Raw genomic sequence first — 15,213 nt, forward strand, 5'->3', positions numbered from 1 at the left:
AACAATTGCAGTTTTGTAACTAGAAGAGAAGATTTTATTGTTTTGTATTATTTGTTTTAATACGTCATATGTTTGGGTTGTATAGTTAATAAAATATAAAAGATACTCTAAGAAATTAAGTTCTAATCAGTTGTGTAAATTATAGTTCAATATTTAAAAGTAATAATAAGGATGATTAGAAAACACTAAAAAAATATGAACATTAAATGAAAACTTATAAAGTAGGAAGAAATGCTGAACAGACAATAAACACACAATTCGTAAACTATTTATTTTAATTAGAAACACTAAGGCATTCGAAACGGCATTCACCGTTTCCAATGTTCAATTTTATTATATTGTTTATTGTTTTGACATTCCTCTACATAAAATAACAGATTTTCATTTAGTGTCATGACAAAGAAAGTCCTGGAGGACCAAAAAAGGTTAAAAAACAATGAAAAAGGATGATTATTGGAAGAAAACCCAGCGCAAACTCTCAAAGAATTTTCAGAGAGCTTAGCAGTTGACGAAAAAAATGTTTGTAGACTTTTATCAAATAAGTAACAGTATTGTTGTCTTACTACATGAACTAACTGAATGTAAATGCAGTATCATTGCTTGTCAGCCACAGAAAAGAAAAGTTTTCTGTAGCTTATTTTGACTGCCGATAAAAGTGGATGACAATTGGAAAATTACGACAATCCGAAACACAAAATCTTCCAGTCCGAGTCCAAAAGAAACACCCATATCGACACCGAAGCGGAATATTCCGGGAACTATTAATACAGATGTCTATCAACATCAGTTGAACAAATCGAAAGAACTGTTGAAAAGATGAAAAAAGAGCAGCAACAGCGGGTAGCAAATGAAAAGTTATATTCTTGCATGATAACGCTTAAAAAAGTTGCTACGGATACACTGTTGCAGTTACCGTTTTGAAAGGCTGAAAAATTGCGAAAATTGATATCTGCCAAACCAACATCGATTTTTCGACACGGAATCGCTATGATGTTAGAAAAATGGGACAAATCTAAAGAAAAGGAATATAGAAATTTTAATTAATATTATTTTATTAATTCTCAATAAATGCAAATATTTAATATAAGAAAAATATATTAAACAGAATAATAATATGATAAAGATAACAAGTTTTAATAATTAATAAAATTGAGAAATATTTAATTAATGAGAATGAAATTTTCAACCATAAAAAAAACAATCTTTATTCTGTTTTTGTTCGTATTAAAATGAAGCCACATGTAGCGATTATATAATAAATATAACATTCATTTCATTAATAAATAATAAGAAATCAATAAATATCAAAATATATTTCGTCTATTTAATTAGAATTTAATAAATGTATTTATAATTCAGAAAAAATGTTAAAGATAATTTGAAAATGAAAAATGACACGATAGATAAAGGTTAAAGGGAACAAAAACATCATGAAGCATCATATCAACAAACGTTGTCCATTCTTATTTTTACGTATAAGATAACAAGGTACTATATGAATCAATATTAGACCTATTTACTTATATGAAATCCAACTATGGGGAATTATTAGCTAGTCATCATTTAACGATTCCAACATCATGTTAGACAAAAAGCAAAACACATTAGAAATAAAATAAAAGAACTATACTGGTTAGTCGGAAGATACTCTCAACTTGATATAAAATCAGACAAATATGGGGTTGCACTAAAAATTAAATTCAACTAGTCATTGAACGCTGTCAAAACAAGGTTCTTCGATTGATTACCAATGCCTATAGTTATGTAACCAACGAAGAACTGCACGATGATCTGGAAATCAAATGGATTTGCGAAGTTGTCCAAGATTTCGCCTTGAAACACGAAAGAAGATTACTAAATGATACTAACGTGGAAGAAATACAACTGCTGGACAGCGTGCAGGATGTCAGGAGATTGAAGTGAACCAAACCATACGAACTTATATAAACTGTATACCTTTAGTTTAAACTATAGCTATAAGTTATTATAATTTTATAATTGAGGAATAGATAATGATGTATTTTCTCGCACTCGTCTTGCTTGTGAATTAATCCAAGTACAAATGAAATGTAGTAATAAATTAATTTATAATTAAGATTGTAGTAAGCGTATCTAATAAAAATGGTATAAAAAAATTAACGATTCCAAAATAAAATTGCGTGCCATTGTCAATCTCCGTCTATGTCTGTAATGAAGTGATACAGCGCGATATCCCTTTAGGAATCCGCAAGGAGTGTAATAAAAACATTTATTGGCCACTGAGCAGATTGTTGAAGCACGAACTGAAACACTAATCATAAAAAAAGATTATTTTAAGTAAAAATATTAAACAACAATGTGGACAATGTTTACAATAAAGGATTCTACAGGTAGAAAAGGCAAGAGAGGCGGAAAAGAAGTAGGATTTTTTAATAACAATAAGTATTATATTAATATGAGAAAGTATTGATGTACTGATAAATTTGCTTGAATCCAAGAAACTCGAAATCATAAAAGTTGATAAACTTTGATCGTAGCCACATATCAAGTTCTATCTACACAAAGCATCGCATCGAAAGAAATACCAAATCAATGACGATGAGCTTAGAACACGGACGATATCGTAAATATGTCGATTGTTTACGCGACCACGATCATTAGATAGAAGCAGATAAAAATAATCCCAAATCGATAAAAAATGACCAATAAGGTAATATGGTCAACGTTCCTCGATCGGACGCTGATAAATTTCACGTAGCAGAATGGTTATGGCAAAATATTGTTTACTATTTCAGACTGGTTAGTGCAAGAACTGGTTCTCTCTCTCTTCTCGGCCGAACCAGAAAGGATATTCGAACCAAAAACGCCAAACGGGAATCAGTAACGAGTAATTGCTACTGATTATAATTCCAAATCAGATTTAAATGTGTCGTTTCCTTCTGATATTAATTGCCGAGACCGAGAGAGAGAGATGGAGAAAAAAAAAGAAAATCGGCATGAAGAAACGACCATTAGATTTATAGGGAACAAAGTGAAAACCAGCAGAGGAAACACATGTAGTGCTCTAGATCGACTTCCAATGTTTCATGATCAATTATAGACATTTTACGAAGACAAATAAGACACGATTGCGAAAAACATTTCATTCATTGTTAAAGAATATTAAATTTAACAAGGCAAACATTGTAAGATATATGGAAGACTTTAATGAAAAATAAAGCATTTTTATTAGAACCGATACCATTAAAAAAAAAATTAGGAATCAGAATCGCAATTCAATACAATTTATAATGCATTAAAAATTGTAAGAAATTTAATTTTATTTCAAGATATTTTAAATAGAGTATTGAAATAATAGAGTGAGGGAAATATGAAAAATGTAATAATAAATCAATTGTAAGAAATTGATATGCTCTGTAAGATTTTTAATTATTAATTTCTATTCTGAGAATTACAAAAATTGAAAAAAAAACAAATAAAATTATCGATTGGAGAAATCGTAGGAAAATTCATAAACCTATTTTTGCTCACTGCTTCTTGAGAATAAGAAGAACTTCGTTCTGGCTTCGACAAATTTTGAGGAAATATTTTGATACCACTTTTTTAAATACTATCAAAATAATCACGTTATGAGAAACTCAATTGAAGATGCCCCATCAAGACTCTCCTGTATAAGACGCTGATACGATCAGTTGTGTTACAGGGTTCCAGCGCTCATTTCAAACCCAGTCAGATGGAACGTCTCCAGACAAACACAAAATTCTCAGGAGTTCCCCTTGGTTCATTAGGAACAACCAAATTCATCGTGAACTAGATGTCCTCCAGGTCTCAGATTTTATATCCGAGCCCTTCTCGAGATATTCCTTCACTCCTCGAACAAAAAATGTGTTACCGAGTTGGCCGATATTTTAGGCCATTAATTTATCTAGCTCCTCGTGATTTTATTCTATCGCAGCCAACACCTCCCCGTCGTGCTCACAATTCCAATCGTGTCGACCTTCTCCGCCGAACGATTAACTCAAGTTGAGCTGTTTGAAGTGATAACGATATCAGACCCTCAACAGGCCCTCGTACCTTCTAACAGTTTCACCGGTTACGGGCATCTTCCTTACTAAAACGTAAGAAGTGTCGGTGAGGATCATGGGATCAGCTAATAGGGTAGGATTTAGTGAGTAGCCCTAAGGTAGTCTCCACGAACGTGTAACAGGTAACAGGATTGACCGGTTTGAGGCAAAAAAACTGAAAATGTTTTAAAATAATAAAACAGGAGAAATTTAATAGCAAAATAATTGTGAAGTACGTTTTTGTTTTCAATCCAATTCAACAAAAAGGCTGTTTTTGCCTAATCGCTATCATTCGCACTCCGCGGGAAATCAGAAATAGATGAAAAAGTAAAAAAATTGGAACAAAATGGTTGCAGGAGGTCGCAATACAACTGACTTGAGTTTTAGACAAAAATCAATTGAAAAAGAGTCAATTACCACTGCAATGAAAATGATAAAAGGTAGATATTATGGTATTGTTCATTATGAATTCCGTTCGTTGTGATAAAGTATGAGCAAAGAAGTATGATTTGGTCGCGTGGATTGCGTGGAGCTATTCATGTCAAGAGGTCGAAATAATGGGTCGATATAACTGTTCTTTTTTCATTACGGCAATGAGTCTTTTTGGGCACTAGGAACAATCGTTAAAATTAATTAATTAATCGCATAAATAATTAGTATCCAATATATATATTTATTCAAGGGTACGAAATAAATAATGGGTTTAGTAAAGAGTAATATGGTTTTTTTTGCATGTTTTTAAAAGCGAATTTATTCATATTTTGTATATTTTTCTTTGCAAAACTATAATTTTGTCACTGTAGAACTGAAATTATGAGATTCTGATTTTGATGTATGTTTTTAAATTGTATTCTAATCGCGATCGAGCAAACATTCGCCAAGAATAGAGCTCAAATATGTAGTGAATGTTTATGGTAAAGTATATTGTATTGACTGTATTCCACATTTGAGGAGTAAATAATAACATTTAGTCACAAATTTAGTGCGCGGAAACTTTCTTTACTTGTAATTAATTATCTTTACATTATTAACAATGCCAAGGAGAAGGCAACTTGATTTAAAAATGGTCGAAGTCAATCAATGTGGGACAAGCTATCTCATGTACCGTACTGCTAACCAGCAAAAGAGAGAAAATTGCTATAGTTCTTTCGGTATGTCATAATTGCATTTGAGAGTGACTGGAAATGGAGTGCAAATCTATCACAACAGCGAGGACTACCTAATGAAATTGAGCGATTCCACAGACGTAGTGCTCCCGAGATCCAGGAACGAGCAGCATTTGACACGGTGCATTGTCTTGGTGAAGCAGCACTTTCTTTTCCTTCAAATGCGGCCGTTTTACGGCGATTTCGTCCTTCAGACGGTCCAATAACGCTATGTAATAGTCGCTGTTGATGGTCCTTCCTTTTTCGAGGTAGCCTATGAAAATTATTCCATGCGCATCCCGAAATACAAACGCCATAACCACTCGGATGACTGTCGATTGGACTTCGAAGTGAAATGATGGACCAATGTTTCATCCATTGTCACATATAGACGCAAAAACTCGGGTTCATTACGCTTGATCATCTTCAAACTCTGCTGCGAATCATCAACTCGTCGTTGTTTTTGGTCCAAAGTGAGCTCGCGCGGCACCCACTTTGCACAGAGCTTTCTCATAACCCAAATATTCGTGAATGATATGATGTGCACGTTCAGTTGATATCATTAGAGTATCTGCTATTTCATTCAATTTCAATTTACAGTCATTCAAAATCATTTTGTGAATTTTTTAAATGTTTTCATCGGTAACAACCTCTTGGGCGTCCACTGCGTTCACCGTCTTCGGTGCTCACTTCACCACGTCTACCAATAGCATATCAATCCTTGATGGTTGATTTTCCTGGGGCAATATCCGGAAGCTCGACATCAAGTAAAATTTTTGCTTCAACTGTATTTTTCCCTTCAAAAAACAATATTTTATCAACACGCGAAATTCCATTTTATCCATTTTTTTCACAACAACAAAAGTTGCTTCACTCAAAATGCTATAATTCACAAACTAATGATCACGCATTATTAAGTGATTTATACTCGCATCTTTTGAGGGTTAGGGGTAACTAAAAAACATATTGATTTAATTTTAGTAGCGCCATCTATGTGTCAGGCCGGGAACTTTTCAATTGACCTGTTATACACTATATATTTTAGTTAATCTTGGAATTTACAAAAACATATCATGAATGATTCCAGTTTCATGCCCAATGAGGCCTAGAAAGACAACGCTATTTGTATTTCATTCAATAATTTGCAAAAATCTTATATCTCCCTATGTTTCTATCTTTCATTCCAAAAGATTAGTTCGTAAGCCGTCCGAAGGTAAAGTTAGAAACAGTTATCTAACGACGGTGAAAGTAAATCAAAGTTCAATGTATTATTATCGGCGTTATTTGTCGATTTGCGGTACCGCGATATTCAGCGGATAATTCGCGTCCCAAGAAGCGAGCGAGCAGATATCGACGAACCGGCCGAGGAAAATTGAAAGATGCGCCCTCGTAATACGTTTCCGATGTGCCGTTAGCTTGCACCATCAATCGTTTACGAGCTAATCGCATCCCAATTAAGAATTTCGTCGAGTGCGTGGGCTTTTACCGGGCAATAAAGGACGGAATCAGTAGGAAGTTGCTCGGATGGGGGCCCTCTAGCGAGCGGCCGGAGGAAATTGGGCCGTTGTGAAGCACGACCGGCCATTTGAAATTCAATGAACGCTCCTAACTGAACTTTTATTTTAATAGGCGGCGTTAGGGGCACATATCTACGCCTCATCTCACATCGAGATTGGACGATTTGCTTCGCAAAGTTCATTTAAAAGCGGCGATACTAATGTATCATCCACTGGTACCAAATCTGGCTAATATTATCCGGGACGAAATTAATTCAATGAGAAATTGCAAAGCAGGTCATTTGTTCACTAGGAACAAAGAGAAGTTTTCTGTAAATCCACGTTTAGTCATACAGATGTGGTACATTTTGAAAAAGTCACTGTTTGAGTTGGTGACATCAAAATAGTAATAGCATTATGGCAAACCAAGTACTAGATAGCACTATAGAAAAATTATGAAAAACTGAGAAAAAGTTATATTAGTTAACAGATACATAAACAGTAATAATTTAGTTATAAGCAACGATACCAAATTATAGTAAGCTCGTACCAAATCTGGCCAATATTACTAAGGATGATATTCATTCAATGAGAAATTGTAAGGTAGATTTGTTCATTAGAACCAAACAGAAGTTTTCTGTAAATTCAAATTTTGTGATATAGAAACAACTGCATCTTTAAAAAGTCAGCACTATGGCAAACCGAGTATTAGATAATACTACAGAAAAATAGATGGAAAACTGAGAAAGAAGTGATATTAGATAAAAGTTAAGCAAAAAGTAAATAATTATTACTATTGAAAATCGGTTATACAAAATGGTCGTCAGCTATGTACGATAAAATTAATTCAATAAGAAATTGATAGAATTGTATTATGAAATCACGACATGCGAACAATATTATGACAAAACAGATGGCAAAATGTTGAAACAGACAAGGAATTGATGAGAAAGTAATAGAAAAATAAATCATTCAATGACAATAAAACACATCGTTACACAAAAAGCAGAGCAGATCAGACTCAAAAATCAAAGAACTGTATTGGTTCGCAAAATTTGTCCTTAAAATATGAAATAAGACTAAATCACAACAACGTGGAAGACTGAAGTGAAACCAAAATGAACTTCTATAGAGTATATGTGTTTAATCTTAACTTCAGCTTAGGTAGTCTAATATAATTTGGGAACTATATTGTATATTGGTGCAAGCACAACAAAACAATGGTAATAAGTTAATTTTATAAATTTATATAGTTGTAAGCATATTTAATGTAAAATGTAATTAAAAAAAATGACATATAGCTATAATGAAGAATTGAAAGAAATCAGTAGTAGATACTAATTTAGTTAGGTTTAAGTTACTTTTTTGCTTAGCTAAAATAATAATTACTATTATTATAATAAAATAAATACAACCTGGACTCTACAACATAAACTACATCCAAGTCCTACAGCTCAGTGCTCCCTGATAACCTACATGCTGCGGTATGGATTCAAATCGCGAGGTTGGAATGGTGAATCAGATTAATGAGAAAATTTGAGATAAATTAATAATACAATAGATACATTTTAGGTACTAAACCGAAATAAAAAAAGCTTTTCGTAATATTAATAAAACTTTCCATTTTCCCGAAATAAAAATAAAAAGATTTTTCAGTAGTTCTAAACAAATAAAACATAAATTCTTTAGATACATAAGAATGACCTCAGAATATGTCGCGCTAGTCGACATAAAGCGGTCGTGGAGTATCTTCCGGTAAAGCCGTATTTTTTACTCGTTTTTCTGCTCAACTGTTGCTGGTCGTCGTAGGCGAATTTATCGATGCATCGGCCATCTTCACAGTCCATCGGACAAGGCGATGCGCCGTCACGACAAGAATCCACACCCAAAACTTCTCGAATTTCATTCACCATAACGGGTCATTTTAGATTCACTCCATATCAAATCGCAATAATCATATTACAAGAGAAACTTCTCAACATTTTTTTTTGGTTCCGTTCTTTGTATATTTTTAATAATTCCTCAGAAGAATTGTTTGCATATAAAAAAGGGACTTTTTCAGCTTGACATAACTTTGTTGAAATTTATAGAGTAGGGTAAAAATAAAAAAGTAGAGGGAAAAAATGATTACAGAATACAAAAAGTACAACTATAAAGGTACACCAATAAAAACAGGAAATAAATCATTCCAGTAGCACTCCAAGTGACTAAAAAAGCACTTCATAATGATTATAAGAGAACACCAAGAAATAATATAAGAACAAGGTTAAAAAATAATCTATAGATCATAATCCAATAGATCAAAGAATGGATAAAGGCACCAAAGCGAAAGAAAGAATAAGAGATTAACACGAAAAGATCTAGGAATAAAAGAGGGTGAAATGAGGAACCAACAACAAACGAAACAAAATAACCGGTCAACTGATGGTCAAATTACGAGAAAAAGACTTAATTGTATATATTTCTATAGCATATATTTATTGATAACATAACATTTAATAATTTTGAATGTTACGTATTGAAAAAATTGTGATGCTTTGAATTTTATGTTGTTCAAAAAGTGTTTCAAATATAAACATTTTTTTAGTTGTCAAAATGTTTCTAATCATTGATATTAATTACAAACCTTTTGTTTTATTTTAGAGGGTGTTTTTTGTAATGGCAGTCGGATGGGACAGATATAAAATATTAATGGCTTTATTTCATAAATAGTTTGTTATATAGTTTTGATGAAAACCTTTTTCAATTTCTCTCAAAATTGTTCAAGAGCCAAATTATAGTGTTGCCTATATAGCTATATATTTTAAATTATTATGTTGCCAATTTGGTAATAATCCACAAAGCAAACTAAATACATATATGTATATATGGTTTATATTCCTTTGTTAGGGCATTTTCAGAAATGTGAGGTTATATCTTACTCCACTTTAAGATATAAGATCAAATACCATACACGTCTATGCCGGGTAATTTCGGATACTTGATACCCAATATTGTCGAGTCACTGCTGTCAATTTTTGCATATTTCCTCGTATACCATATGGTATACGAATAGCACTGATACCTCCACATCGCACGACGTCGTAATAACTTGGCTGCAACTCGGAAACTGCCTCATCTAACTGACGTGCTTTGTTATAATACAAGGGAAAAACCAGAGATCTCTTTAAAAAGCCGAGAACGAACTTCAAAAATAAAAACAAAAGATAGTGCCAACGTCAGATAAATAAAAAAAAATGGCATCAATGAAGAAATCTCAGAATGTTTGCTAATAGAACACAATAATGTTCAATAGTAAATTCACTATAACGACGTGACGGTGTTGGGGCCTTGAAAAGATCGTTACCGAGCCAATCTAGCCCTTTAGAGAGATGATCTCGCGAATGTTGAATCCGTGAGGCAACGGTTGTTTCGTTTTTTTCTGGCGGTTAACATTGAAAGGTACTAGAGAATAGCATACATTAATAAGAATGAAATTTTTCGGTTTAGCGCATTCCATTAGCACAGTCTGTTATATAATCTATTGTATATATAAATTTACAATCCAGTGAAAAACAACAACAAATCTAAAATATTTAGATTTTGTGATAAGTTAATATCTCCATAACGATAATAATTAAATTGTTGCGTTATTCTTAGTGTTGTAACATATATTGGTATTAAAATATGGAAGAACAAAGGTAAGTGGAGAATATAAGTTTCAATTTTTAAAAGTTGAAAATTTTGTTTATAGTGGGAATATTATCTGCTAAATTTGAAACAAAATATTTTCGACAACATCAAATATAAATCAACGTATGCCAAAGTTTCACTCCGAAATAGCTGTAGATAGAAATAGATTTCAAAACCATAACAAGAAGCAAATAAAAAATTGTTATTAAAATAAATATATTGCTAAGGCTGTGAGAGAAATAATATAAATTGTACTAGGAGTAATACTAAAGTTTTGTTGCAATTAACCATGCATTCGTTTTAGTTTAGTAAATGTACAACACGTCAAAAACTAGTCACTTCTAACTTCAGTAGTCAAAAAAATTGCAGTAACTGATAAAAATTAGACATTTACTTTAATTGTAATATACTTTAGTAACAATTAAATTTTTCTTTTATAGGTGAAGTGCTGCTAGAAATAGTTGAGCGAAAGTCGAAGAAAGCGAAATTAGAATAAGATTTCTTCTCTTAAATAGGATTTTGCAGGGTGCAAGAATAGTGAAGACAATACTTTAAAAATATCGAATTTACTAATAAGACTTGACTTGAAATGGAATAAACAAAGCCCTAATGATCAGAGCACATGTAAATAAATTACTGTTTTGAAAACATAATTATGTAATGATAATAATGGAAACTTCTTTCAGGTGAAAAATACGATGATCTGCAAGATGAAAATTTGTTATTAAATGAGTGACATATACAAATATGATTTCTGGACTTCTTGTAAATAATATTAGATAATATGAAGTCTTAATGGTATATGGACATTCTCTAAAAATAATTCAATACGATGTCTACGTAAATATGGTGCATGGACTTGATGTAAATATACTTCAATTTTATCTCCATATAAATATTGTGTATTTAGTTATTTTCAGATTCCTGCAATACAATTTTCTAACAAGAATATGCATTATTGTTTCCAAATGTTTTCCAATTATTATTTACTTGCGAAACACAATTAGAACACTTGCAGTTATTACAGTTAAATACTACAGTTATTCATATATTAAACTTTTGAATGGTTCAATGTTTAATGGTTTAAATTCAAATGTTTCATAAAAATTAATGACAACTTTTCATCATACTAACTTTGCTAGTATTTAAACGAGTTTCCTACCACTTAAGGAAATATTACCACCTCCCTTACTATTGTAATATAGTTTGATTATAACATTTTAATTTCGTAGGATATACAAGGAAATACTAACATTTTACAAAACAAAGTGTGCGCTAAACCGAAAATTTGCTTCTGAATGTATGCTCTAATGAATGAATGAAATGAAATGAATTAACCATCAAATAAAAAATGCTCAGCCGATAAACCAAAAAATGAAAAATGAAAAATAAAATGATAACTGATTTACAATATAGTAATATAATTAAGTTAAAAGTCAAAATGGTTACCAATTCAAAATTCAGAACAATGACTTCATAAAAAATAAAATATTAAAACTTATATATCTGTGATAACCAATAACGCAATAAACGCAAAACTGGTGAAAAACACCAAAGAATGTCTCAAAATTAAACATATTTAATCCAAATATTTTTAAATCAAATGAATGCGTAACATTTATAAAGATTTATTCAGGGTAATTTAAAAAAATATACACCTTCCTAAATAAATATGACAAGAAGAAATAGGGACTCATTTCTCTTACCTGAGGGACATTCGCAAGTGTAAGAATGTTTGTCTCCTGATCTACAAAGACCACCGTTGGCGCAAGGACTCGGGTCGCAAGGGATGTATTCGTTTTCGCAATTTTGACCTGTGTAGCCTTCGTTGCACGAACACCTGAAATAAATAATTTGCATGAAAATATTTATAGAAATATCGCACCAATACTTGAATTTCTCAACAGTTATTCAAATTAATATTCGTTTAAAACATATTTGAAAAAAATAATGTAGTAAATTAACACAATTAAATTTAAATTAATTTAAACAAATATCTAGATTTGTATTAAAATTTCGTTATTAAACATCACATTACTAATATTTGACAAAAATATTTAACTTTGTTATATTACACAAATTAATATCCTTTCAAGAATACTTAAATTAAAAACGTACATAAAATATCACACCAATATATCACAATGGTTTATTCATATATTTCGTTATACTTATACTCATTTTTCTATAAATTATTTAAAAAACCTATTATCATTGTTAATATATATTTACCATCACAAATAAAAATTTCATAAAATTATTAAGGTTTCACAAAAATATCTAACGTCATATATTATGCAAATTATCATCTTCTCAAGAATAATTCACGTTCCGAGAACTATAAAAAATAAAAAGGATCATAAAGAACTCCTCATATAGAAACAAAAATATTATAAATACAGACAAATGGCATTTTTACATTTTTAAAAATATAACGTCTTTTATTACATACCCTTAGTATAATCTTCATTATAAATTAAATTATAGTTACTTTTATTTTTGGATTAATTCACCAATATAAGTGAGGGACAAATAAAAAGATAAATACAAAATGCTTCCAAACGTATGATGAATATAACAATATTAAATTCATACAAAAAACATTATTACATTTCAAATGATTCATTATTAGTGCATCAATTATTAGTGAAGTATTCACTAATAATGTCTAAAATATAAATTGTAATTATTTTTGCTCACTGTGAGCTTTACAAAAATATTTAATGTCTCTAATATCATATTTAGAGTATTTCAATTAGCAAATACATTTATTCAAGCACTGGACTTTTTCGTCGATTATTCTTATTATTTCATCAACTTAGATTTATTAACAGAAAGACAACAAACAAACTTGTAACATTAACAAGAAAGTATTGTCAGGGTTAACAAATAGAAAAAATTGCTTGAAAACAATATTTCTCTAACACATTTGATACATCAATTTCGTTCAGATTAGCTTAGAAAGAAATTGAACACACTTTTCTTTAAAACTAATTAGTACATTTTGATTAAGACAGTCACAGAATAGGAGATTCATCACTAATTATTGACATAGTCAGATAACTGAAAGCAGACATATTGTAATGAAAATAAAGAGCTAGAGACAAATGACCACGTATGAAGGGAAGCAGTATAATAGTTTTTTGGTAATGGGCCGTGTATTTTGAAGATGGAAACTCACTAGGGACTGTATTTACGTCGGCTAATCACCAGCACAATAAAAAGTCTTGTTTCTGTTTTTTTTTCTGCTTCTTTAATTTAGTAGAGGGACCTGTTATACGTCTGGTATTATGGGTCGTTGAGTTCGAATGACCTTTGTGGGTCACCATGGGATCGGAGAATAGTTCCGGTTTTCTGTTATTTCAAAGAAGTTACACAATAAAGGTAACGACCACACGAAAAAATGGTACTCATACATGATATTTTTAGTTATATATTGTATGGCAGCCTTACAGAATATTTGTCGGTGTAAGTTTTCGTGAAAACTCGTTTATTTATTGTATTATGTAAGTATTGAAAATATTTTGAGTGTATAATTTCACAAAAATTATATTTGGACAATCACAAAACTAACGATGAATAATTTTTAATATGATATTTTGTGCGGCAGCCGAGTTATATTCTTCAAATCAGATTAATACTTGAGATCTATAAAAATACATCGAATGTAATCTTAAAAAATACAGATCGTCATAGATAAATTTTATGAAATAGGGGCTACGATTTTTCTTACCTGAGCGACACTGTTAAGTGTAAGAATCTACAAATGTCACCAGATATCTATTAATACTGTATGACAAGACGTTTTGATTAGAATTGATTTTTAAGAGATTTATAGTAAACAAAGTAATCGCTGCAAAATTGCATTGGACGCTTTTGCAAATACATCTAATAACAAATATCCGTCATTAAGATTGAGTTTTTATTTCTGAAGTGAAAACAACATATTTTTCTGTTAGAAATTGTATTGAGTAATGGTCAGAATAAGCTAAATCTGGCTATCATAGAAGAATTAGAAGGGGCAGTTAAATGGGAGGTTTCGTGATCATGTTCATATACGTTTCAGAACCACTAGAAGACCGAAGCAAAAAAAATGACGGATTTATTGTTTTTGGTTTGAAATTTTATAGGATATCTTTGGTTATTTTTTTCTCTTATTTTTATGTATTATTTTTAGAAAATTTGTTTTTAAAATGTAACAATTATTTCTCTAAATGTAAAAAAGAAACAAATGTTGTGCTTAGTGATGTGAAGATGGAGTAAATTATTTACTAAAGGACCCTACTCTAACTCAGAAATGATTTGCTAAGGTGGTTAACAATGATGAACTTAAGGGAATCTCATACGAGCTCTTACATTAGTACATGCATTAGATTCTTAATTGGAAGTATTTCATTATGCTTGATACATATAATTGAATTGCAATACATGTGTTTATTCACATATCCATTACCTTAACCTATCGAGAAGGAAAATATGTACATATAAGTTTCATATTGAGATTAGCAGAAGCTGTTCAGTCCACGTTAGAATTTTAGATTATTAGAGAACAGACGAATCTTGGCCTTCAACTTCATTAAAGACAACTATGTTTAATGGTAGGTATGATTTACAGATGTTACATTTAATGCCTTAAATAATACATTTTCTGTATATCCCTTTTAAATATTATATTACTAGTATAATTAATTATTTTCCAGATTTGTTATACGTCAATTGTCAGATTATATAGTGTATATTAATGTTTCTTTTAAATTCAAATTAGTATTCATACTGTTATTATTATATATTTATAAATGAAATTTTCTAATTAAAATGTATTTATAAAATAATTTAGTCACAACTTGAAATATTGGA

The 15,213-nt window shown here is 30.8% G+C and overlaps 2 protein-coding genes across 4 annotated transcripts in view; one reads left to right on the forward strand and one right to left on the reverse strand.

The window, feature by feature from the left end:
- Positions 1–15,213, forward strand: part of CCDC151 (Coiled-coil domain containing protein 151) — a 170,421-nt gene that overhangs the window by 64,771 nt on the left and 90,437 nt on the right. The window lies entirely within an intron of this gene.
- The window catches only part of N (neurogenic locus Notch protein), a 153,945-nt gene that overhangs the window by 55,296 nt on the left and 83,436 nt on the right, over positions 1–15,213 (reverse strand). For all 3 annotated transcript variants that reach the window (XM_076401969.1, XM_076401968.1, XM_076401967.1), the window contains exon 5: positions 12,063–12,196. In XM_076401969.1, coding sequence (XP_076258084.1) covers positions 12,063–12,196 — 134 coding nt within the window. The remainder of the gene's footprint in view (positions 1–12,062; positions 12,197–15,213) is intronic.

The sequence above is a fragment of the Rhynchophorus ferrugineus genome, unplaced genomic scaffold (assembly GCF_030347505.1).
Source record: "Rhynchophorus ferrugineus isolate W39M unplaced genomic scaffold, kcgeb_rfMv2 rfM4, whole genome shotgun sequence".
NCBI lineage: Eukaryota > Metazoa > Arthropoda > Insecta > Coleoptera > Curculionidae > Rhynchophorus > Rhynchophorus ferrugineus.